This window comes from Numida meleagris, chromosome 17, assembly GCF_002078875.1.
Source record: "Numida meleagris isolate 19003 breed g44 Domestic line chromosome 17, NumMel1.0, whole genome shotgun sequence".
In the NCBI taxonomy this organism is placed as follows: Eukaryota; Metazoa; Chordata; class Aves; order Galliformes; family Numididae; genus Numida; species Numida meleagris.
In genome coordinates this window covers 345,887-370,136 of record NC_034425.1, presented here as the reverse complement: position 1 = coordinate 370,136, position 24,250 = coordinate 345,887, and the positions used below count along the sequence as shown (strand labels likewise).

Sequence of the window (24,250 nt, the reverse complement as noted above, 5' to 3'; positions counted from 1 at the left end):
CGCAACACAATAGTGCAGATGTCCATGGGACTTCTGCCTGCAGGAATCCAGGGCTGCTCTTACTGTCTGAGCACTGTAAACATCAGCTAGAACACACAAAGTCCGTGTTTAGTGAGATGGTTTTATCAGCAACATTCCTGCAAGCAGAAGCCCAGGAATACAGACACACCACAACAAACACGTGAAGAATTTGATAAGGCTGAACTGCATCTCTGAACATCTCTCCTGGTTTTTTTCTTTGGGTATTTAAAGTTTTATGGTGGGTCAGGATTGCCTAAGAAGCACTGCACGTGCATTAGAGAGAAATGTATTTACTTCCACTTCAGCAGCTGACAGAGCAAACAGGAAAGCAGGGAAGGATTTAGATGAATCCAGTATCTGAGGAAATATAAGCTCTGCTTATTCCTGTCTCAGTGCGTGCAGAAGATGGCACAGGGGAAAAGATGAGAAGATGGAAAGTGAACAAGATTAGGCATAGAGGTTCATCTTGAGCAGAGAGTAAGTGTTCAGACCAGCAAAGCCATCAGTGTTGCATCACAACAACATAAGGGAGGGGTCTGGCCTTCTGGCAGTGCCGTTCCTTGGGCCATTTTGGTGGTAAGAAGCACTGTTTGTTCCAGGTGTTGTGCCTTAGCCTGTGCAAGCTGCAGGCTCGACCCAGGTGTTTAAACATGGGTCTTGTGCCTATGCAGATGCTACCAGTCCAGCTACCATAGCGTCTGTGTCCTGTAGGTTCTGTATCCTGACGGTCAGTGAGGCAGAAGCGTCCCAAGTTGTTCTGCTCAGCAGTGGATCACAGCTGGAGTCCCGCATAGCTAGTGGGACAGATGTTACTCTAAGGAGACTCATCCTTTTCTTCCTCTTTTTCTTTCATTTTTTTCCCCCACTTCTTAAAATCAGTTTTAATCTTACAGGTTTTGTTAATTTTTACTAAGAAGAGGTTAAATTTTTTTCAAGATTAAAATATTCTAAAATTATACTGTGAAAATTCATGAGTGACCTGCTACCCTTTTTTTTTTCTTTTTTTTTTTCTTTTTTTTCCTCATGTTTATTTTATCCCCATTTGGGATAAGGAAAAATTATAAAAATCACGGAAATTTTTGCACTGTGGGAAAACAGCTCCTTTCCAACTCTGACAAAGTCAGAGCCTGCGGCTGCATGGAGAGGTGGGTGGGGGCTTGAGCTCTTCCTCCAGCTAATGCTGGGTGAATTCAAACGGCATTTGTTGGTGTCTTTGGGCACTGCACCATCCAGGGAGATGGGGGACCAGGTGAGCTCCCTGGCTGAGTGTGCTGCTGCATTACCTCTTGCTGCAAGAGTGGGAAGAAGGCTGTGCCCGAGGGTGTCACAGCCACCTTGTAATTCACTGATCTAGGGGCAGACAGGTGACCGAGGGACACAGGGCTCAGGCACCCGCAGTGCTAAGTTCAGCATCCATCTCCAGCCTTGGGGTTGCCATGGTTAGTTTGCTTTCTCTTTCTCCTCCATTGGTGTTGAAGGGTGGTATTCCAATGCCCTCAACTTTGGCAGGAAGAGCACTAGCAGTGAAATGCATGTATTGCATCTGATAGGGAGTCTATGGCTTTTCCTGAAAAGTCATGCATGAGGTGAACTGTCTAGCCTTTGCAGATCTGCCTGATCTACCCCAGGAAAAGATCTGGTCAGGCAGGATATACTCGTGGTGCTCCTTCCATGGCCAGACCAACAAGGATAGCTCTCAGAAGAACCTAGATTTAAGTGCCAAAGTCCTCAGGAAAGGGGTGCAACCGAGCCCCATCTGAGCCTTTATTTCACAGAATCATAGAATCACAGAATCATAGAACCACTGAGGTTAGAAAAGACCTCCAAGATCACCTAGTCTGACCATCAGCCCATCCCCACCATCCCTACCAAACCATGTCCCTCAGTGCCACATCTCCATGTTTGTTGAAATCCTCCAGGAGTGGTGACTCAACCACCTCCCTGGGCAGCCCATTCCAGTGCCTCACCATATTTTTCCTAATATCCAATTTCAACCTCCCCTAGTGCAACTTGAGACCATCACTTCTTGTCCTATCACAGCTACCCAAGAGAAGAGGTGGACCCCCACCTTGCTACAACCTCCCGTCAGGGAGCTGCACAGAGCAGTGACGTCTCCCTTGAGCTTCCTCTTCTCCAGATTGACCCATCCCAGTTCCCTCAGCCACTGCCCATAAGACTTGTGCTCCAGGCCCCTCACAGCTCCACTGCCCTTCTCTGGACACACTCCAGGGCCTCCATGTCTTTCATGTAGGGAGGGGCCCAACACTGAACACATCACTCATGGTGCTGCCTCACCAGTGCTGAGTACAGGGAGAAGATCACCTCCTGCTCTGCTGGCTGCACTATTGCTGACACAAGCTAGGATGCCGTTGGCCTTCTTGACCACCTGGGCACACTGCTGCCTCATGTTGAGCCGAGTGTTGACAAACACTCCCAGGTTTATTTCCTCCACACAGTCTTCTAGCCACTCTGCCCCAAGTCTGTAGCAATGTGTGGAGTTGTTGTGACCAAAGTGCAGGACACAGCCCTTGGTTGGGCTTCAGCCCAGTGATCCAGCCTGTCCAGAACCCTCTGTAGGGCCTTCCTACCAACAGGCAGATTGACACTTCTTCCCAACTTGGTGTCATCTGCAAACTTACTGGGACTGTACTCAAATCCCTCATCCAAACCATCAGTAAAGATAATGAACAGGACAGACCCCAGTACTGACCCCTGGGGAGCACCGCTCGTTACTGGATGTAACTCCATTCACCACCACTCTCTGGGCCTGGATCTTCTGCCAGTTCTTTACCCAGCAAAGAGTGTACATATCCAAGCCATGGGCTGCCAGCTCCTGCAGGAGAATACTGTGAGAGACAGTGTCAAAGGCTTTGCTGAAGCCAAGACCCGTCTGGACACCTACCTGTGTGACCTATTCTAGGGTACCTGCTTTAGCAGGGGCAGTTGGACTCGATGATCTCTTGAGGCTCCTTCCAACCCCTGCAATTCTGTGATTCTGTGAAGTGTAGGTAGACTAAGTCAACAGCCTTTCCCTCATCCACCAGGTGGGCCATTTGATCACAGAAGGAGATCAGGTTGGTCAAGCAGGACTTGTCTTTTGAGATCCCGTGCTGGCTGGGCCTGATCCCCTGGTTGCCATGCACATGCTGTGTGATTGCACTCCAGCTCATATCCAACCTGAACCTCTGCTAGAGCAACTTGAGGCCATCACCTCTTGTCCTACCACTGTTACCTGGGGGAAGGCATCAATCCCCACCTCTCCACAGCCTCCTTTCAGGGAGTCATAGAAAGCAATAAGGTCTCCCTTGAGCCTCCTCCAGACTGAACAATCCCAGTTCCCTCAGCTGCTCCTCATAAGACTTGTACATCTAGGGGATGCAGAACTGATCCCCATCCATGCCACACTGCTCTCTGTGCAGACATCAGGGAGGCTTGTGAATCAAGCCTCTGCTACAGAGGATCCCCAGTGTTGTGGAAGTAAGCACCCACGAGCTACCATGGTAGTCCAGCTTTATGAATTTAATATTTATAGGCAGAAGGAGATGGGGGACAGCCTGTACTGTGTACAGCCTTGCAATTTATGTGTTGGCAGTAGTGGTTGATGGGAGATGTGTTCTGAGGCTCAAAAGTGTGCTTAAGCTTTATAAATACAATCAGTTCAGGCTGAAGTGAGTGAACAGTGTGGAATGTTTTGAGGCCAAATTTGACTTCAGAAAAAAAAAAAAAACACCATTGAACCAGTGGTACTTGAGTGTGTTGTGAAAGCATGCATGGCCGGGGCCGCAGCGTGACCTCCTGGCTCAGACAGAAAGGACTTCGGTACAATCACTGCAAATTAAAATGTTGCATATGCTCTGAGTGCAAAAAGATTGTACACAGTGCCTGGAAGAAGCCTTCCTGAAAGACTCTTGCCTCTGCTGGTGGTCTTGCAGCTTCAGCACTGGATGTCTGGCTCACGCTCTCTATTTTTCAAAAACATTAATAATAATAATCCATATAAAACTGTCATATTGGTTCAACATGTACGTCACCAAAGCCCCGACTAATTTATCAAAGATTTAGTGTTCAGTTGAACAAAGTCTCATTTTTGTAAGCAGATGCAGTTTGCTGGATTGTCCTGTCATCACCCACTATTCCACTGGAAAGATGCATTATATCAGCAACTTCTAAAAGTTAAAAAATGTACATTTTAAAGAAGTAATGTAAACACTTATTGCATGCTCCACGTTAGTCATGAATTGAATAGAAAGCTTTGGAGATAATGCTGCCAGAGTGGGTCTACAGCCCCACAGCCGCCGGTGATGGGCGTACAGCTGAGCATCGCGGTGGGGATGGGGCAGTGCACAGCAATTGCACCACTGGAGACGAGACCATGAGCTGCCCAAGGGAGCTAAAAATGCCCACGTGGAGTTGGAAACTGAGAACATCAGTTCAAAGATTTGGTGTGCAGCGAAGTCCTGGCCTGTCTGGGTGCCTGCAAGGCCATTTCCAGGGCATAGCCGTGTGTAATATATAGCATGCCAGGCTTTGGTAGAAATTATTGAGCATAGGAGGTGGGGAAAGGGGTGCAAAGACAAGTGGGAAAGGCAATGGTGGGAAGCATAAGGATGAAGGGAGGGACTGGTGAGGGGTTTTGTTCAGGTAAGGACTGGATTCTGCTTGAGCAAGGTTCTGAATTTTATTTCAGAGCTAGCCACCAGGGTTGGGTAAGGACACAGCCTGTGCCAGAGGCTGCGCATGAGGACGGCTTATGTCCCATTTGCAAAGCAATAAAGTAATATGGGCACACCTGGGACTTCCTCCCTGAGCACTGCATGGGCACCGCACGAACTCATAGAATCGTAGAGTCATAGCATCACTTGAGTTGGAAGGGACCCTTAAAGGTCATCTAGTGCAACTCCCCTGCAATGAACAGTGACACCCACAGCTCCATCAGGTGCTCAGAGCCCCATCCAGCCTGACCTTGAGTGTCTTCAAGGAAATGGCACCCACCACCTACCTGGACAATCTCACCTGGCAATGGAATGCAGCACAAAGCAGGACAGATGGACGCAGATGGACCTGCTGCCAATGGCACGTGGCCAGGGGCAGTGGTGAGGGCAGGCTGGGGTGGGCACAGAGGTGGATGGAAGGAGAAAGCAGATGGCAAAATCTGAGTGGTGCAGGGTAGGAAGAGGGGTGTGAGAAAGTCCTGGCATACATAGCGTGGAGGAGATGGTATCGTATACAACACACTACTCTTACTTCCTTATACAGTAAATTGGTAAGTTTTTTTGTATTAAATCAGATTTTATCACTGAATCAATCTTGCACTTTTCTATTCTTGTTCTCTGCAAATGACCTTTTTTAGCTCTCCTCAGCTCTTTCCTGATGGGACTCATTAGGAGCTGGTGCTGATTTTTACAGGCATTCACTTTCACTTAGCATCTGGATTATTTTTTTTTTGGACAAAACAGTTTGTTGAAATGATTCTTGCAGCTTTGTGTGGCTGCACTTAGTGTCAGCAGCTCCTGCCCACTCACGTGCCTACACCCCACAAAGACTTTTGGCGTGAGCTGGATCCTTCCCTTCCCTCCAGTGAGGTATGAGTGTCACCGAGGGAAGCTCCCTCCTTCCCTAAATGTTTTGTGGAAGTGTAATGTGAATTTACAGTTTCCTTGGAGTTTTCCCGATGCATTTTGACAAACCCTGCATAAAACTCATAGTAGAACAATGTAGTATGCATACAAACAAACCTTCTTGTCCTCCAAGAACTCTCAAAAACTGTTACCTAATCTGGTGAAATTCTTCATAAACTCTTTAACTCCACTGTGTATGTTAATCTAAGAATAATTTTGCATGCATATTTTACTTTGTAGGGTGTTGGCACACTTTCTGGTGTAAGGGCTAGCTGCTGTTTGCTATTTCTCATTTACTGTCCGTGCCATGCAATTAGCAGCCTCTTCTGTGTTGTGTGCACTAATTCCATCACCCAGTTTGCTCAGCTAACCAGAGCCTTACATAAAGAAAGGTTGTTCTCCATTTATAGATCTGTTCTGCCTTTTGAACAGTTCAAGAGCTCTCTTACGCGGATTCCCTGACTGTGTTTTTTCACAGCACCTCTGGCTTTCTGCAGATATCTGGTGCTTATGGTCAGAAATCTGTCCAGCAGAGCAGCCGAGGATGTATACCCAGCAGGCACGGTGAACAGAATCAAGCAAGCAGTAACAAATCCTGAAGCCTTCCTCTGAAATCTCGCTAATGCACGTCTGCAGTCTGATTGCTTTACAAACACCAGTCTTCATTCACTCTCCTGAGAGCTTCGTGGGAGCTTCGTTCTTACCTGCTCTTCTTCTCTTCCAGAGGTCAGTTTGGTGTCTGGTTCTCCATTTGAGCATCCAAAGTGGATCAGTCAGAATCTGGAGCGGTCCCTAAAGGCACGGTGATGAATGGTGTGCTCAAACAGGATCGCTCGGACCACAAAAGTGCCCCAAGTGGAAATGAAGAAGAGAAGGCAGCCAAAGAAAAGGCTGCTGGTGAAGTGAGGGATGGCACCAAGCTCCAGCCACCCCCCTTTGCGGAGCGGAAGAATGGTGAGTGCCTCTCAGTGGTGTCAAGAGGGGGAAAGTGGGCGTGCACAACTGGGTCAGTGCTGATTAGCATCTCTTGCATGTGCTGGGTTGTGGCTCACCGTTATTTTTTCTGTGATGTTTTTGAAGGTATTTCTGGTGACAACATTTTAAGATTTAATGGAAATGTTTCCTCAGCTCAGTATCTCTGCGTCGTGCTTGAGTACTGTTGTCAGCTGTGAGGTAGCTGTCATGCTCTTTGCACCCAAGTGCTTGCTATAATTTTGGGCTGAAATGTAGCATTTCAAGGTCTTAGGAAGAGACTGATTTTCTGATGGTAGTAATGGAATTTGTTGGGGAGTAAGTGTGATGCGAGGTTGGTCAGTGGAGCAGGTTTTTGGTTGCAAACATACTGATAGACTTGTTCTGCTCTCAAAGAGTGCTGGATGCTTCAAGCAATCTCATGTTCAGCAAAATTGCTTCAGATCAGTGTAACAGAGCAGAACTTGGCCTGGGCCTCTGCAACGATCATTTTTGTTTCCTTGGCCACGTGTCCAGAAACTAGTCGTGTTGGCAGACGTTGATCCAGGTTTCAGTGGAGATCTGTTGGAAGACGGCTGATAGAAAAAAAAAAAACAACACAATTCAGCCTATGCAAAGGATATTCAGGCTGAGGAGTTGTTTGCAATTTCTTTCAGGCAACTGTATAATATAAGAAATGAAGAAAATTCCTCTTTATGCACTCTGAGGCTTTCAATATTAAGTGTTCAAAATATCATGCAATGTGAAAGTGCAGTTTGAAGGCACTATTTTTGCTTTGTGTCTCTGATTGTTTGCATTATTGTACAGGACTCAATTTTTCTCAATCACTATAAATCAGAAATAATCCAAATGATGTCATCATGGCAATGTACTGGTGTCAGGCTGGAATAACACAGCAGAGAATTGGGCCCAGACTCTGCCCACAGTCAGATTAAGTCACACCAATGAGTGCACTTCTTTCCTACAGTCTCAGATACTGAAGTATTCTTAAGATAACATGATACCACAGGCAATAATGATGTAGACCTGTGAAAGGATGAAGATGACTGCTTGGTGATGCATAAAATTCATATTTCCTCTATAGCTTTCCAATTCCATTTTCTTGGAGACTCATGCCCTACATGGCCATCAGCTTGGTGGTCCATCAGGACATGGCTCCACTCCTGCATGGGTTGTTTGCAGAGTCTCCAAGTGAGAAGTGCCCCCACAGTCTGGGCATTCCTCCAGCCCTTTGCTCTCCTCCTTTTGCTGTTTTTACCTTTCTTTACCACATTCAGATAATGTGAGGACTTGGCTCTTCCTACTGACCCTGTTCAGGAACAGTCATCTCCTTTCATCTCACATCATCTCAGGAACAGGTGGGTCTTCCAAGTGGCACACATCTCATGTGATGCCCAGGCCTGCCTTTGATGTCATGTTCCTTGCTGGGACAGCTCCAGCTAGGCTGGTAGAGCCACCTGATGAGCACTCAGCAGGGAAGAGAGGAAGGGTGGCATCCCCAGCTCTGCAGGTGGCCCTCCGCAGTGGTACACAGCAGTCACCTGCCTTTGCCCTGTAAGCCACCACAGAGTCCCGAAGCAGATTTGTACCCTTGAGGCAGAGCCTCCTTGTCCAACTTGGTGCCTTTCATTGGGTTGTCATAGCAGAGGCTTTCCATCCTGTCTCCTGTTGTGGAAGGTCAGTACCTGGGGGATTGCTGTGAGGAAAAAGAAAAAGTCACTGTCTGCTTGTTTCCCAGCCCCATGAAGGTTATCTGTGCAGGTGTATTTGCCATTCTCCTCCACCCCACAAATGCATGGAGGACAGCAGCAGGAGGGAGCAGGGACCCACCATCCAACACTATACCACTGAAGGAGACAGTGGCTGAGGATGGTGGGAAGGAAGGGGATGTAAGCAGCATCTGTAGTTGTCAGCCCTACTGTGTTTTATCTCATCACCACTGAGGAGACTGGTGTCCCATGCTCTTCCCAGCGGAGCCCTCCAGCTGGTGATCTGTGGGGTTCAGTACTCTTGGACAGACACCCATCTCCCAAGGGCACTGCTCCTCAGAGCTCCTGCCTGAGTCTGAACTTTCAAATCACAGTCTTTATTTGACTTAACTTTGATTTAATGAAAACAGTCTAGCTAGAATATCTTTAAATAGGAAAGTAGTCTTTTTAACTCTTGTATTATTCAGAAATGGCTAAGGAGATTTCATTTAAGTTTGTAAAAATAAATCACTTTTGGGAAAGGAGAAAGCCCATCCAGCAGGACCTACAAAAACCCTGGACTGGGTGCGTTTGCTCAGAACAGGGGATACTGGTACACATACACAGAGCAGGAATCCTGACACCCGCCTGCCCAGCTCTTCCCCAGCCTCTGTCCCTTCTCTGCCCCTGGAAAGGTACATTGTCAGGCTGCCCTTCTGCCATGACATACCAAAACTGTGCCCAGTCCCATAGGCCATGGTGTTTAAATGCTCAATGACATCTTCTCCTCCTAAGTTCTGGTTTAAGGGTTGTTAAGCACTGTAACAGGCTCCCCAGGGAGGTGGTTGAGTCACCATCCCTGAATGTGTTTAAAAACTGTTTGGATGTGGTGCTCAGGGACATGATTTAGTGGTGGGTTGTTAGAGCAATATGGTTAGGTTGCGGTTGGACTTGATAATCTTGAAGGTCCTTTCCAAACTGAGCAATTCTATGATTCTATGATTCTATGGTCCACACTGGCCTGAACTGAGCAGAGCTGTGAACAGCTGTTCTGGAAGAGTCTAAGGCAAACATGGCTGTGGTTCTTTTGAAAGCCACTAATGATACTGGATTTAGAGATGAGCTCTACCTAGACCTCCCAGCCTAGCCACTGTATATGCACTTTGGCTGAGTACTGGATCTATGAGCTGTTGCACTTTGCCTTGCCAGGAGAGGTCATTCTGAGCTCAACCAGGCAACCTCACCCCCAGCAAATGTTCCACCCAGCCTCAGTAATGAATTGAGTTGCACACTGGTAAGATAAGAGTTCCCAACAATACCTTAAGCAGCCTCATGATTCATAAGCTGCTTTTCCCTTCCAGGTCCACCTAAAACCTTCTTGGGTCTTGACCAGGGATAGGGCCAGTGATAGCACTCTAAAGAATCGATGTTCCCAGGGTCATTTTCTTCAGGATAACATCCTGCTTTCCATCCAATCTCATCTCATCTCATCTCATCTCATCTCATCTCATCTCATCTCATCTCATCTCATCTCATCTCATCCCACCATGCTGCACACCTCTTCTTTATGTATGGCTTCCGTGCCATGGGAACACCTGTACAACACTCCTCTGCTCATCTTCACTGGCTTGCATCAAGACTATCCTTACCCTGTCCATCTCCTGTGTGACTCTCTCCACACCTCCCTAGGGAAGGTAGTGAGAATGTAAGCACTTCTCTGCGGGTGTCAGTTTAGCCAGGTGGGTTTCAGAAGGAATTTTGTAGTACCTCTTGGTAATCATAAGTAGGGACGAGAGGACATGAAGGAGTTACTTGCTATCAAACAGCTCCTCAAAAGCTGTTTCAGTACATGTGCTCAGTGTGTGAGGTGTTGAGCATCTTCTGGTACAACCGGATATAGTAAAGTCCTTGGTTCAGTGTTGCTATCCCTTGTTCCTGGTCCCTAGGACTCTGAGAGTGAGATGTATTCCAGTTAAAGAATTACCTTAATGTGACGTCTATCTGATCTTATGAGGTTTCTCTGCCTTCGAAACCCTGCTCAGAATGGACTCAGTCCCCTCTGGAGGTTTCCGCTTCTCTCCAGTGACTTTGGACTTTACATGACCAGTTCTGGCTGAGATGTGATAGGGAAGAGTTTCATTTTACCCATCTGTTTCTCCAAGTATATCAGTACGTATCTCCATGTTCGGGTGTCAGAGCAGGTCATGGATCTGGTCTGTAGGCATGGGGCCAGAGGCCACTAACCAGAAAGCTGCATGAGATGGACCCTACCACTGCCATTTAGACAGCTGCATTTAAGAGAGCTGAACAGTTCCCCTTGTGCCTACTCCAGTTCAGCTGCATGTTTGCTAACTGTTCATAATGTTTCCACATAGGTTTTCCATTGCTGATTTTGGAAAATAATGTAGTTAAACTCTTCTGTTTATTTGTACAGTGAAGTAGACCCTCTGACCACCATCTCCTTTAGCCCCTTGCAACAAAGGGGAGGATTTTCAAGTGCCCATCTGGTTTGCGTTTAATGTAATGTGCAGAAAGGTTGCACATTTTCAGGGCCCGTGTTCATAAGTAGTAGATGTACAACAGTTTATTACACAAATGGAGCTTTTTATTGCAGGGCTTTGTTGAGCTGCCAGTTGGGATAAAAAAAAAGGTAAAGTGCTTCATAGTCCCTATCAAGGAAAATTAAAGCATTAAATTCTGCTCAAACTATCAGCCATTGGTGAGCTGGTAATCAAATCCAGAAAGGCTAGTGGGAGGTCAAGACTTTTTTGCTCTTGGTGTTCCTGAATCAACAACTTTTATGAAAGACCTGTAGGTAAAGCTAAAATAAAGAAGAGAGAGATGTCTGACCCAGAAGTCATCACAACATCAGAGTGCATAGGCCAGAAGAGGAAAGGTATCTACAGGTTTTGGGGAGAAAACCCTAAATAGCCTTCTCAGCTCTTGTGGTGAGCATGTGTTTTAGATTAATTCTGTATTGGAAAGGTTATTAAATTACTATCTAGTCCCAAACAAAATCTAGCCCTTGTTCCACATAGCCAGGTACGAGGTGTATCTACATGAAGATTTTCCAAATTACCTTTGGATCCAAATCAAATAAATATTGCAAACATTCTATTGAACCCAGGTGATATCTAATCCACAATGAAATATCAGCCTGCAGCCTTGAACCGCACAGCCGAGCTTTAATGCCACTTAAATCAGAATGTAAGAACTAAAAGAATTCCAGGAATCCAATGATATAAACTGTATTTTTAGAGCTGTGAGTGACTTGTGAAACACTGCAGTGACTAAAGATAGCACAAGCAAGGTTTTCCACGATCTATCGCAAGAACGCTCACAGTAAGTTAAAGTCATCGAATGTTGTGATAGCAGCACCTACACGTTGGCATGGTTTTGGGACGAGTCACTCATAACATATGTGTCACAAAGCACAATTTCCATAACAGAGTTCTGAGCTGCATCTCACTTGCACGAGCACCTCACACATCACTTTTCTATTAAGCTCTGAGAGGTTCATTTGCTTCTAGGATCTGTTTTTTTTTCCTTAACACAGGCAGGTGGGACCCCACCTGCCTGCACATTTCAAAAGTCTCCCAAGTTCTCAGTCTGGATGAGTGATCGAAGCAGCAGCAGAAGAGGACCCTGCCGTGGACCCAGTTGGTCGTTGTCCCACTCTGTTCCCTGTTGGCCACCTGGAATTTAGGTGTCACTTTAACAGGAGTTCACTGAGTGGCCCATTACTCCTCCTTGGGGGTCTGCGTTACTCTGTGCCCCCAGACGTTGGGCAGGACCTTCTTTTGCTGAGCAAAATGTCTACAAGGGGTCATTTTAAGGATAAAGTCATGGAAAACATTTCCTGACACCTCATGATCAGCATTGCTCTTGGCTCCTGGCCCTTGCTAGCTGCAGTCAGCAAGGGTAAAGGAAGTGGCTGGTGGGGAGAGAACTCCACTGCAGAACTGTTTTCTCCCAGCTTCTAATACATGGGGATGCTTGCAGACATGGCCAACCCTGCAAAGCTCTCCTCTTACAGGCAGGTGCACCTCTGTATCCTGCAGCCACATGCCTGATAGACTGAGAATCACCTTGAGTCTTTTTTTCTCACGTGTCAAGTCCCACATTCACCTTCCAGCCCCGAAACCCACTGGACATGGAGGTGTTCTGCTCATGCTCCCCAGGCAGGGTTCCCTTCTCTGCAGGGTTAGGAGGGTGGCAGGGTGCAGTCAGTTCCCCTCTGCCCCATCCAGACCTGGCACTGCTCTCTGTTGCATCCAGCTGCCCAGTCTCTACCCAACAACAAGGCTATGCCTAGCTCTGTGTGACCACCTTTACCCCCTCACACAATTGGATTATGAGTGTGAAACTACTGTTTCTGGGTTTATTTTTCAAGTATCCTTTGAGGTGTATTGAGGATTTTCATCCCATTATGTGTCAAAGCTACTACTTTGTTTCCTCCTTCAGAAACCAAACTGAAATGGAGGCAGTCATTTCTCCTTGTCCTTGCTGTCATTTCATCTCTGCTGACCTCAGGAGTGTGCTCTGAACCAGCTCTGGAGGAGCTTCCACGGGTGGCCCCATCTTGTTGGTTATCACAGCCTCAGTACTGCGAAGCACAACAGTGCTGAGGCCCAGCAGCTCCTCCATTACCTTCAGTGGGACCATTCCTGGGGTGAGGCTGCAGTCTACCTGCATGTCCCCCTGGTCAGGACCATTGCTCAGCACCCAGAAGGTCTGGGTTGGGTGGTTTGGGAGTTGGAACTCCATGATTCTTGGGGTCCCTTCCAACTCAAGCCATTCTATGATTCTATGGTTCTATGACTGAGCCCCTGGGGGTCTGGATCTCCTCACACCAACATCAGACCAGCATTAGCACTCAGCATCCATGCTCTGCCTGTTGTCCTCTCTGGTAACCATGCCATGACACAAAACAGTGTGTCAGAAATCATAAGATTTCATTTCCCTGCTGCACGGGGGAAGAGCATTCATGTCTCTATGCTGAGCTTCCATTTTTTCTGTTTTACGTTATTTGCAGTTGTGGTTCTTCCTGTGCTGCTTTCGTGATCTGTGAGTATTTCTGGAGCTAATGAGGATATTCACAGCATTATAATGAGCAAGCATGTGCATACCCAAGTATGAAATCTAACGGGGAATGGTTATAGATCTATCTGGATTCAAATCTGGATCTATCTGGGTCTGTCGTCTGGAAACAGAAGTTAGGTGCAGTTTGGCTAAGAAATTAGGCCAGCTTACCGAGGGACTTAGTGTAAGCTGCAGCACTTGAACGCTTTCAGCTCAAATTAGTGGGTTCCTTCCAAACGATCCATTCCTATATAAAAAGAAATCACAAATTTAGGCAGAAGCCTCAAAGAAACTTTCTCTGGTGCTTGCTTCATATTTGGTTTCCCAGTGCTCTCATTTGGAGCAGGAATCCCAAGGGAGTCACAGAGAGCTGTCATAGGAGACAAAAGTACCACAGACTTCATTGCAATTAAAAGAAAGTCAGCCTTGCTCCACCTCAGCACATTTCATTAGATCCGTCACTGCTGACACTGATCGTCTTTCAACTAGTTCTTTTGTAGTACTGGCAGGAGAGGAAGATGTGGTGACTTGTCACAGCTTTTAGGAAATAGATCACCAAGTAATAAAGATCTTGTACGTGACACCAAGCTGCGTGGTGCAGTTGACACACCCAAGGGATGGGATGCCATCCAGAGAGACCCAGACAGGCTGAGCAGTGGGCCAGGGGAACCAGAGGTTCAACAAATCCAAATGCAAGGTCTGCACCTGGGTTGTGGCAACCCCCACATACAAAGTGGGGGGTGAAAGGATTGAGTGCAGCCCTGCCAAAAAAGACTTGGGGGTACCAGTGGATGGCAAGCTGGGTATGAGCCAGGAAGGTGCCCTTGCAGCCCAGAAAGAAGGGGGGATTTAGAAGATAGTAGTGAGGCACTGGCACAGGTTGCCCAGAGAGGTCATGGATGCCCCATCCCTGCAGACACCCAAGGTCAGACTGGATGGGGCTCTGAGCACCTGAGGAGTTGGACTGGTTGACATCTTGTCCCTTTCAACTCAAATGATTCTATGATTCTGTGATCAGGAACGCTGAAGGGAGGATCATAAATGGCACCTTCTGTCCTTGAAGAGAATGAATGTATGAACATACTGGAAAAAAAGATGTTTCCAGTTAATGTGCCGTCTGTGTTAGATTTGTCCATTCACAAAGAGGAAACAGACATTTTCACTCTGAATAGGGTTTTAAATTAAGAGGCAACGAAGAAAGTAAGTACGTAAGTCCTGTCTGCGTCTGTGTGCGCAAGAGTTTGTGAGAGTGGACGTGCACGTGTGCATGTGGAACCCTGCAGGCAATTCGCTCTGAGCTGTCTGACCTCTGCACAATTTACAGAGGAACAGCACAGAAACCACACGGCACCACATCATCCTCATGACATTCTCTGTGGGGCAGTGCAAGCTCTTTTTTTAATCAACTCCATGGAAATTGTCAGCCCTGGAAGCAGCGCAGAGTGAAGCGTAGGTAGCCCTGGTGTGTGCCCAGAGCCACAGTGCTCATGGAGAGCTGGGGAGCACCAGAGAGCGCGGTGGGACAGACACAGAGCCTGCTCCCACGGCCGATCTCCAGCCAGGAAGGTCTCTAGGGTTAGTTCCTGCCCGTGACGATCCTGTGACAATAGCTCGGCCTGCCCTGGTGCTCCCTTGTGTGCCCATCGCTCTGCTGGTGAGACAAGCACGGGCTCCCGGGGGAGCGGATGGTTGCCCTCGCACTCTGTTCCCATGTTTCTTGCTGTGGATCCAGCTTTCTCAGGGCTGGTTCTGGGCGGGCGTGGAGGGGACTTCCAGGAATCCATCTCCAGCCCCAGTGCTGCATCATCTTCTGGTTACATCTGGCACAATCCGTCTATGCAGATGTTTAGCGCTGTGGCTGTTTCCCAGAATTGAGCTGGGGTGGCGTTTGGAGTACAGCTCCATGGATGAGAAAAGCTTCATACCCGGGCTGTGCAAACCAGCTCATGTATTTTAAAATGAGAAGAGAGGAAGATCACAGCTGTGTCTTTGTCATATATGCATTTAGGGCCAAATCAGACCTCAGTTTCTGGCGTGGATGTAGAGAACGCTGCAGGGAGAAGGCTGCTCATTCTGAGGCTGCTGAGCAGCAGCAAAATCTCCCCATAGCTACTGCTGCAACCCTGGGGCTATACAGACATTGCTTCTCCTGCATGACAGCTCCCAGAAGGAACGGCAAATCTCTGCCGCCGTGACTTTATTCCCTTGTCCTCCTAAATCCTGCTGCTTGGGGGCTGGAGGCTATGATGTGGGGACACAAGAGGTCAGTGTGGTTACTTCACCAGGCTTTTATTGGGACCGGGATAAGACCTCTGCTTTCCTTACCATATGGCTGCATTTTCTGCTTTCCCACCTTCTTGATGCCGCCTTCTGCCCTGTCTCCCTGAGCTCTCACAGAATCCTTTGTGGGGGGGACATTTTGGTAGTTGGGATCTGGAAAGACTCTTGGCTGTGCCACGGATTTCCTCATGCCCAGTTGTGCTGCATTGCTGGTACTTTATTTCCCTGGATTTTGCTGGTTATTTTTTTACAGTAAGGAAGGAAATCATCTCAATTAGTTCCCCCTTAAGGCTTTAGTAATTACAATACTTTGACACCCATCACAACGGAAGGATCCAAAATCAGATGAAGATCCTGGAGATTCTGCAAACAAATCACCATCTGTGTCTGAGTAACTGTGGAACACACAGCTCCCTGTTTGCAGAAATGGCAGCAGCTGTCCCAGCATCCACAATGTCATCTCCTGCAAGGCTGCAGGGAGGGACATACTTTAAGAGCATGGGCCCTGCTGAGCTCTCCCAGCACCGCTGTGCTCATCGCCCTCACCTTCCTGCTGCCGCAGGTGCCCACAAGGACCTGCAGGAGGCACTGACAGAGCTGCAGGGGCTGATGTTGCCATTGCAGATGGTTTTTAGAGGTCCAGCACACACTGCTGTTGCCCACGAATGCCGACACTAACCGGCTTGAGGTAACAAACTTTGATTTGTTCCTTTTATGGGTGCTTCTCCCAAAGCCACAGTCCCACAGTGCTCATACCAGATGTGAAGCGCTCCTCTGGCCAGCGAGCAGTATGCAGGACAATAGACATTGTCCTCAGCAGGATGTCGTTTGGCCAAGGATGGCTGAACTGGTCAAGATGCAAGAGATTGTTTGGAAATGTGAAAGTAAACACTGAGCTGCTCGCACCAAGGCGTAGCTTCCAGCTACCCTGGGACGCTAAAGACAAGAGGAAAAGAAGGGGCCAGGACGTATATGGTCACTAATTATGAGATGGCACCAGAAGGCTGGCCAAACAGCACATCCATAAAACCTGGCAACGAGCCCCTGTGTTTGCAAGGGGAATAGGAGTGAGAAGCGCTGCAGGACCACAGAGCAGCCTGGAACAGGCTTGAGGCTGTTCACAACCAGAGGAGCATTGCCCAAGCAGCAGAAACACTGGGCTGCCAGGGCCGCTGTCGCCTGCAGCTATGAGCAGCCATGGTCTGCTGCACTGTGACAGGCATGGAGACCAAGGTGGCTGTGGATTTGTTACAGTATTGCTGTCCAAATCTGTTACAGGACTCATGTGAAGCCAGCAGGAGAAGCACTGCACGTTCTGTGCTCAGGGATGCATTTGCAAACCACCGAAGCAGTGCTCAGAAGGAACATGGTTACTAGCAGAGATGTTAGCAAAACAAGAAGAATCGTAACGTTAACGTAAACATGACAGATCTCTTCCTGATGGATACATGTAGTCCATAAACATCATTGTCACAATGGAGATCTTGCCAGAGATTCCTGAAGGTGCTTTCAAGCATGCTGCAGTCTCGTCCTGTGGTTCTTGGGGTTTCAGAATTAGGACCAGCTGTTTGCATTTGAGGCCCGTTTGGAAGCAGAGGATAGTGCTGCCAAGAGGCTCCTTTTGGACTAAGAGTGTCTTCAGTGCTGATGAGAAGTTTTCACAGGCAGGTACATCTCAGAATGGTTCTGCTTCACCCCAAGATGCCGCAGTCAAGCTAAAATGCCATGATGGGTATGGCAAGGGCAGGGACAAGTGTACGCAACTGTGATGATCACTTCAGCTTTTCGAGATGTAAGGCCCAGAACTGCCTGCTGTACTAGCACAGTCATTGCTCAAAATAAGAACTTCCAAGAGTGAGCATGATGTTGGCTTCCAGATATTTGCCAGTGCAGCCTGGCTACTTGATATAAGACTTGGCAGCTCATTTTGACTTTAACTTTGCAATATCTGCTGGACAGGTGAGCATAATTTGAGAGAGCTGTACAGTTTACCTGAGCTTCGTACAGAGCCTGGGTCTCTGTGTGTGCTGTGTAAAGATAATGGTTGGGCATTACCTGTGCTGGCATTGCTGTGAGGGTTCTCTGCCACCCTGGTGAGCTCTGAACAAACACCAAAGACGAGAGGAAGACACAGGCACTTTCCAGCAGGGAACAGGATCAAAAGGGAACAGCTATCCTGAGAAGGTGTGAGATTTCCCCATTCCCTGATGCTTCTGTTGAAACCATAGAGGGGATAACACAATCTTCTCATCTGCATTTTGTGTTTTCTCCAAGCTTTCTGGCTGCTGTCACCCAAATATGCACCTGGAAGCTCTAAAACATCCCACTTATCTCCGTGATGGACACCTGCTGCCCTGAGTTCTGTGCAGCCTCAGACTCTCAACGGGAAAAATTAGCAGCTTTGCTCTAGATGCCCGGAAGGAGGCTACCTTTGTTAGGCACTGAACCAGAGTTTGAAACATGGTTTTAAATGTCCTTCTGCCTCGAATGCCTCGGGCAGCCCCTGACACGTGTGCTGCGATCCTGCTCACTCAGCAGAGCAATTTGCTTCACTGAAAATGAGCCTGAAAGTTGATAAGAGCCCCTCGTTAGTCCTGAAATAGCCCCTTGCAGTGTGGGACTGTCTGAAATAGGTATCATATGAAGAGGAGCAGTCACAGCATAGCAGAAAGGAAACTGAGATCATGCCTGTGCTTTGCTCCAGCTGAAGGTGCACAGCCTGCTTGGAAGTGCAGCTTTGCTTGTTTGTACGTCACTTAGGACAGCAATGTTTTGTGCTCCTTGTTCCTGGTACAAGATTGCAGTACCAGAAAAATATATATAAAGAAAGTGGAGAGACATGGAAGAGAGAAGAAAATAGGGTGAGAATTGCACTTGAAAAGGTGCAGTGAGTACCACGGGGAAACTGAGTAAGGGACAGGATTCCAACCTGTATGAGAGCCGCAGGAAAAGGGCAGAGGTTTTCCTTCAGTTCCTTTTAACCAGGCAAGATGCAGCACTCCTGTGTGAAAGCACAGCAGCAGTGCTTCATCCTGATGCCTTGAGAGAGGGAGGAGGAACCATCCCTTGTTTCTGACCTCCCCAAGTACCTATGGGGAGCATGGCTGACGGGGCAGTAACCGGGATGTCCTTCTGCCAGGGTTTTCTCAACACCAACCATAAAGCTGCTCTCTGCTTGGTCACTTTGTGTGGAACACTCAAGCACACTTCAGTGTCAATCAAATCTGTCTGAAAGTATATTTCTCTGCTATAGAACATAATATTATCCTCCTGGCATCACTCCATGAGAAAATTAAAAATAGCTTACTGAGTTCCTCCATGAAAATCACTAGTATAATGAGACTTTTGAGTCTTGTTTCATTAATGAAGGAGCTCCAATGCTGTGCTTTAATGTGATACTGCTGTAAATCAATAAAGAATATTTTTAGAAAAACGCAATCCTATTATTCAGAGGTATTTTTGTACAGTGAAGTTAGAAAAGGACACTTATTGCTGTGACTTTTATCCAACTCAGTAAGCTATTTGCATCTGAAAACTCCAGCGCTACTTAGATAACAGCATGCTTCTGTACTTGCTATGGCATCTGCTTTGCCAGTTTGTCGTAGTGCTGTTTGCCCAGCACAGGAGAGAACCTGCTTGGCAAAGAGCGCTCGGAGCTAAATCCCATCCTGATGCTTTGCAGCAGAAACCATGAGCTGATCTAGGAAGGGGTCAGGGCTCCTGGCTCCTCCTGAACTGCAGCAGAAAGCACAGAGCCCGAGAGGTGGCTGGGCTGAGACACAGCGTTCCTGTCCCATCTCCAGCCTCAGCTGTTCGTCACTAACCCTCAGACAGATGTGCACACAGGGCTGCTCCCACCAGCTGAGGGCAGGAGGTGCTCCCTCCAGCCAGAGAAATGTGGAAAAACAGAGCAGTCTCCCGCAGTTCCCTCACCCAGTGCTTAGCGATGCAGGGCTTTCCTCGACCAGGAGCAAGACGCGATGTTTAATGGCCTCAGTGGGTATTTCTTCCTTGGATTTGTCTAATTGCCTTTTGAGCCTGTGTGAAGGAGGTGATTTGCTACTTCCGCCGCAGCCTACCGCCAGGCGTAAATCACAGCAGCACTGCCATAACAAGCGGAGCAGGGCACATTCCTTGGCGCTGCCGTGCGCTGCGCTCCCCGGAGAAACAGAGGGAGCTCTCGTTTGGTGTTGTTTACAAAGGCTGCCGGGATGGGCTGTGCTTTGAGGCAAGAAAGAGCATTCTTGGAAGACCTGAGTCCCCAAGGTGCCTCTGGGCTGTCTGCAGGGATCCACCGCTGCTTTCCTTAAGGATCTCTGCGGGATGAAGGATGGCTCATGTGGCAGGAGCACAGATGAGCTGAGTGAAAGGGGTTCTCTTAGACAAGAAACAGCATTCAGCTGGTGAAGCTGTCTGGGAGGCAGTGATAGAAAACATCGCAGCTTTGTCGTAGGCCTGGGCACTACACCCCACGAATTCACACAACCATATGGGCGTGTGAGGTACATCTGGAAGAAACCTGAAAACATTCTCCTGCCCAAACCCAAGGCCAGCTTTCCTTCAGTCATTCCTAGCAGAAGTCTGTCCATCCTTCTCTTAGTGAATTTGATGGAGATTCCAACTCTGAACCACTGTCCATTCAGCTCCTTCCTGAAGTGCAAGCCTGCAACTTCTAGTCTTACCCAACTGAGAAACAGAGAGCAAAATGCTCAGCTTCTTTACAATAAGGGCAGTGAGGCAATGGAACACGTTGCCCGGAGAGGAGGTGGATGCCCCAACCCTGGAGACTTTCAAGGCCAGTCCGGACCAGACTCTGAGCACCTGCTGGAGCTGTGTACATGCTTGTTCATTGCAGGGAAGCTGGACTAGATGACCTTTAGAAGTCCCTTCCAACTCTAAGGATTATATGATTCTGTGATTCTATTGCCTTTTCTACAACTAAAAGCTTACCAGAGTTCCCCACTGTCCAGTTTTCTCCAAATTGACCTTCAGTTTCACGGCCATCCCTAGGAGACCTGACTTTCTGCATGACTTGCCTTGCCTTCAGACCCTTGGGCTCTCTTCAGCAGACTCGTACCTCCCTCCATGTGGTGCACCACAGGATGTGGAACCCAAGCTGAGGGCATGCCCAGCAGAGCAGGAGGCCTCAGCGATGTGCACAGCCTGCACCATGCTTGCCCGGTGCTCATCCTTTTCACACCTGTGTTGCATCACCAATAAGCTTGACAAGTTGTGATCCTGTTCTGCTTTGGCAGAGCAGCTGCACAGCATTTTGCTATACATGTCGTGTAGGTCATTCCTAAGTTAATCTCACTGCATTTATTTCTGTAAGCATCCTCACATCCTAAGTTCTTCTTAGAAGTCACTTCTGATTGCAGTCCTGCTCTATCTCTTGTCTATGCTCCCCTCCAAATTGCTCTCTTATCAAACAGTTTTCCACTCCACTTGGTACCTTGCAGGACGTAGTGACGTGGTGAGATCCTCCTTCTGCATGTGCCTTTCTAAGCGTTTTGCACCACCTTGAGCAGTTTTATACAGATCATGTTTTCTCAATCAGCTTTTGAGAGCTGTGGTTAACAGCCTTGTTAAAGAGAAGATGGATGATATGTGCTGCTTCTTCCCTATCCACAAGTGTCATAGAAGGACTGGATCTGACACATTCTCACTGAATGTTATTTATTTCTTCTCCTTAATTTGTTTCAGTATTGGTTTGTTGGCTTTATTAGTAGTCCCAGCACTTTTCTGGAAATGGAAGTTATGCTGGCTGATCTATAAGTCCTCTTTTTCAAAAATATAAATTCTATTTACCGTTTTTGAAAGCAATAAAGAGAGTTATCTCTCCGCTCCAGCCTTGTGTCTTTAAAAATCTGTTCAAGTTGCCAGGACCTAATAATAGGTATATAAATCAAAGCATCTCAAGCAAGAGAAAGGAAAGATATGATTTCACATCCCTGAGCTCTGCCAGGTCCTGCTGCCCCATCACTAGCAGTGCTGCTACTGCCAACTCCCCAAGGAATGAGGGAACCAGGTACATCTTTGTCTCCATCTGACCCAAGAATGTGGGGCTGGTTTCTCCTTCTTCCCAGATAAGCATCATTTTCTCTTCTCACTGATGCTGACACACAGCTTCCAGGCCCTGCCGTGAGTATACTACGGTCTTTGCGATAGATGAAGGGCAGAGGAAAGTAGAGGCTCACGCTGCTCCTTCCTGGCTGCCAACCCATGGGCAGTTCCAGGCCCACCTGGACCCCTCTCAGGCTGTGAGCAGAAGCACAGCAGCACACAGCCCTTCCGCCGCATCTGTTCTCCTTCAGCGCCAGCCCCATGCAGCCACCAGCAGCCATCCCCTTTCTGAGAACAGGCAAAAGCCATAAGACAGTACAAGCAGTATCAGCTGGAGGGCTCACACCTGCATCAATTCATGACACCCAGCACGAGACATAATCCGATTTTGATTGCATCAACAAGCCAGCCCTGTTAAAATAATAGAGCATTATGGAAGCAGTGGGTGCAGGTCAGTTTGTTAACCATATATAGCATAACCCTCTACAGCTGACTGAGAACATTTTAATAACTGTGCGTTTATTTCCATAAAAATAGAAGAAATCTACAATTTAATCTGTAATTCACTCAGAAGAAAAAAAAAAAAGGAAAAAAAACGTTTGCTTCTTTGTGCCTTTCCAGTGCTTCACAGTTCAGCATGTGCAATGTCTGACATGCAAAACAAATGGGAATGTTACCTTGCTCAGACCAAATCTTGTTTTCAGGTCTTAATTTCTTTCTTTCTTTGTTTTGCTTTAATAAGCTTTCCTGTCCCATAAATTGAGGAATGCTATCTTGGCAGCAATCTCTCTTTGCCTCTGCTTCTCACAGATGCTGTTCAGCCCCTTCTCTCTCTTTGGTTCCCCATCACTACCTGTGAGCTGCTCCACCAGCTTTGCCCACACTCCAGCTCCAGTCAGCATGGTCACCTACAGCTCTTCCAGCCTCCCACGTCTGTGCAATGGTCCTGGAGGAGTGAACTCTGCGTGGAGGTGGCTTTGCCAAGAGGTGGGGGCCATGGGAGGGAAGAGGAGATAGGAGAGGAGGTCATAATGAGTGAAGCTTTGTGGAGCTCTGAGTTCTGGCAGAGAGGCAAACAGCCTTTATCTTAATGATCTTGGAGATCTATTCCTCTTTGTTTTTCATCAGAGAAGCCTTTTCCTGCACTTTTCACCTGTTCCAGACATTTTGACTTTCACTTGTTCTGGGCTGCTGTGACTTTCCCCGACACACTTTGTTTTCTGAATAATATGGTCTGCTTCTCTTTCACAGGAAAGCAGCAACATTAGATGAACCCCAGAGAATTGCAGCTGCACTTCGATGATTCATAGTAGTGCTCCTCCCCCCATGTCCTTCAGTGGGAGTGGGACGGGACCAGGAGCCACTCATCCTTGGGTGCTGGTGTAGTGTTGTCTGGAAGAATTAGGGCTGGAAAAGTGATTTTTACTTTCCTCTTTGGCACAGTTCCTCACACAGCGTCAGCCAGTGTGGTTCAGCTATGGCTATGGAGGGTACAGGACCAAGAAGCCCTGTCAATAAGAACTGAGCTGTGGCCCTGAGTGCCCTCTCAGCCCCATGGGAGTGTATGCTCACCCTGGTTACACCACTTCTGCTCTGCTTGCTTTTCTCAGTTCACAGATGTTCCCCACCGTCAGCGCATGGGATTGCTGTCTCTCTCCATCTCTCAGGCACTCCCATCCAACAACCGTCCCTGGGATGTCCTAACAACCACTGATGGTGTACAGCAGCTGCAGCACCTCACTAAATACCTGCACCAGTTTCTCTATGCCATCCCTTCACTCCTCCTACAGAATGATCTCCCCATGTGTTTTGTAAGGTGTGAAAGGAAAGGCAGGGAATGTAGGCATTTGATTTCTGCACTATGTCACCTTGGTCGTATCACAGAATTTCAGCATTATTTAGATGAGAAGGGACTTCTGGAGGCCATGTGGTGCAACCTCTGCAGGGCCACCCAGAGCAGGTTGCTCAGGACCATGTCCAGGTAGGTTGTCAAGTTCTTAGAGGAGAGACTCCACAACTTCTTTGGGGAACTTGTTCCAGTGCTCTGTCACACACACTGTTAAGAAGTGCTTCCTGATGCTTAGGCAGAATCTCTTCTGTTCCAGTTTGTGCCCACTGCCTCTTCTCCTTGCTCTGGGCACTGATGCAGAGAGCCTGGCCCTATCTTCTTCTCATCCTCCCTTCGGGTATTTATAGACATTGTTGAGATTCCCCTGAACTTTATCTTACCCAGACTGAGCAGTCCAAACTCTCTAAGCCTTTCATAGCGGAGATGCTCCAGTCCCTTTGTCATCTTGGTAACCTTCCCTTAGATTCTCTCCAGTAGGTCTGGGAGCCCAGAACTGGACTCAGCATTCCAGGTGCAGCCTCAACAATTCTGAGTAGAGGGGAAGGATCACCTTGACTTACTGGGGACACTTTCCTAATATAGCCAAGAATATCACTGCCTTCTAAGCAGTGCAGGCTCATTGCTGACTTGTGTTCAGCCTTGTGTCTACCAGGATGAGGAGAGGAGAGGAGAGGAGA

General features: G+C 47.8%; 1 protein-coding gene across 6 annotated transcripts in view; it reads left to right on the top strand.

The window, feature by feature from the left end:
* Positions 1-24,250, top strand: part of MYOCD (myocardin) — a 229,533-nt gene that overhangs the window by 116,669 nt on the left and 88,614 nt on the right. For all 6 annotated transcript variants that reach the window (XM_021414981.1, XM_021414982.1, XM_021414978.1 and 3 more), the window contains exon 2: positions 6,364-6,593. In XM_021414981.1, the coding sequence (XP_021270656.1) occupies positions 6,549-6,593 (45 nt within the window). In that variant the 5' untranslated portion in view covers positions 6,364-6,548. The remainder of the gene's footprint in view (positions 1-6,363; positions 6,594-24,250) is intronic.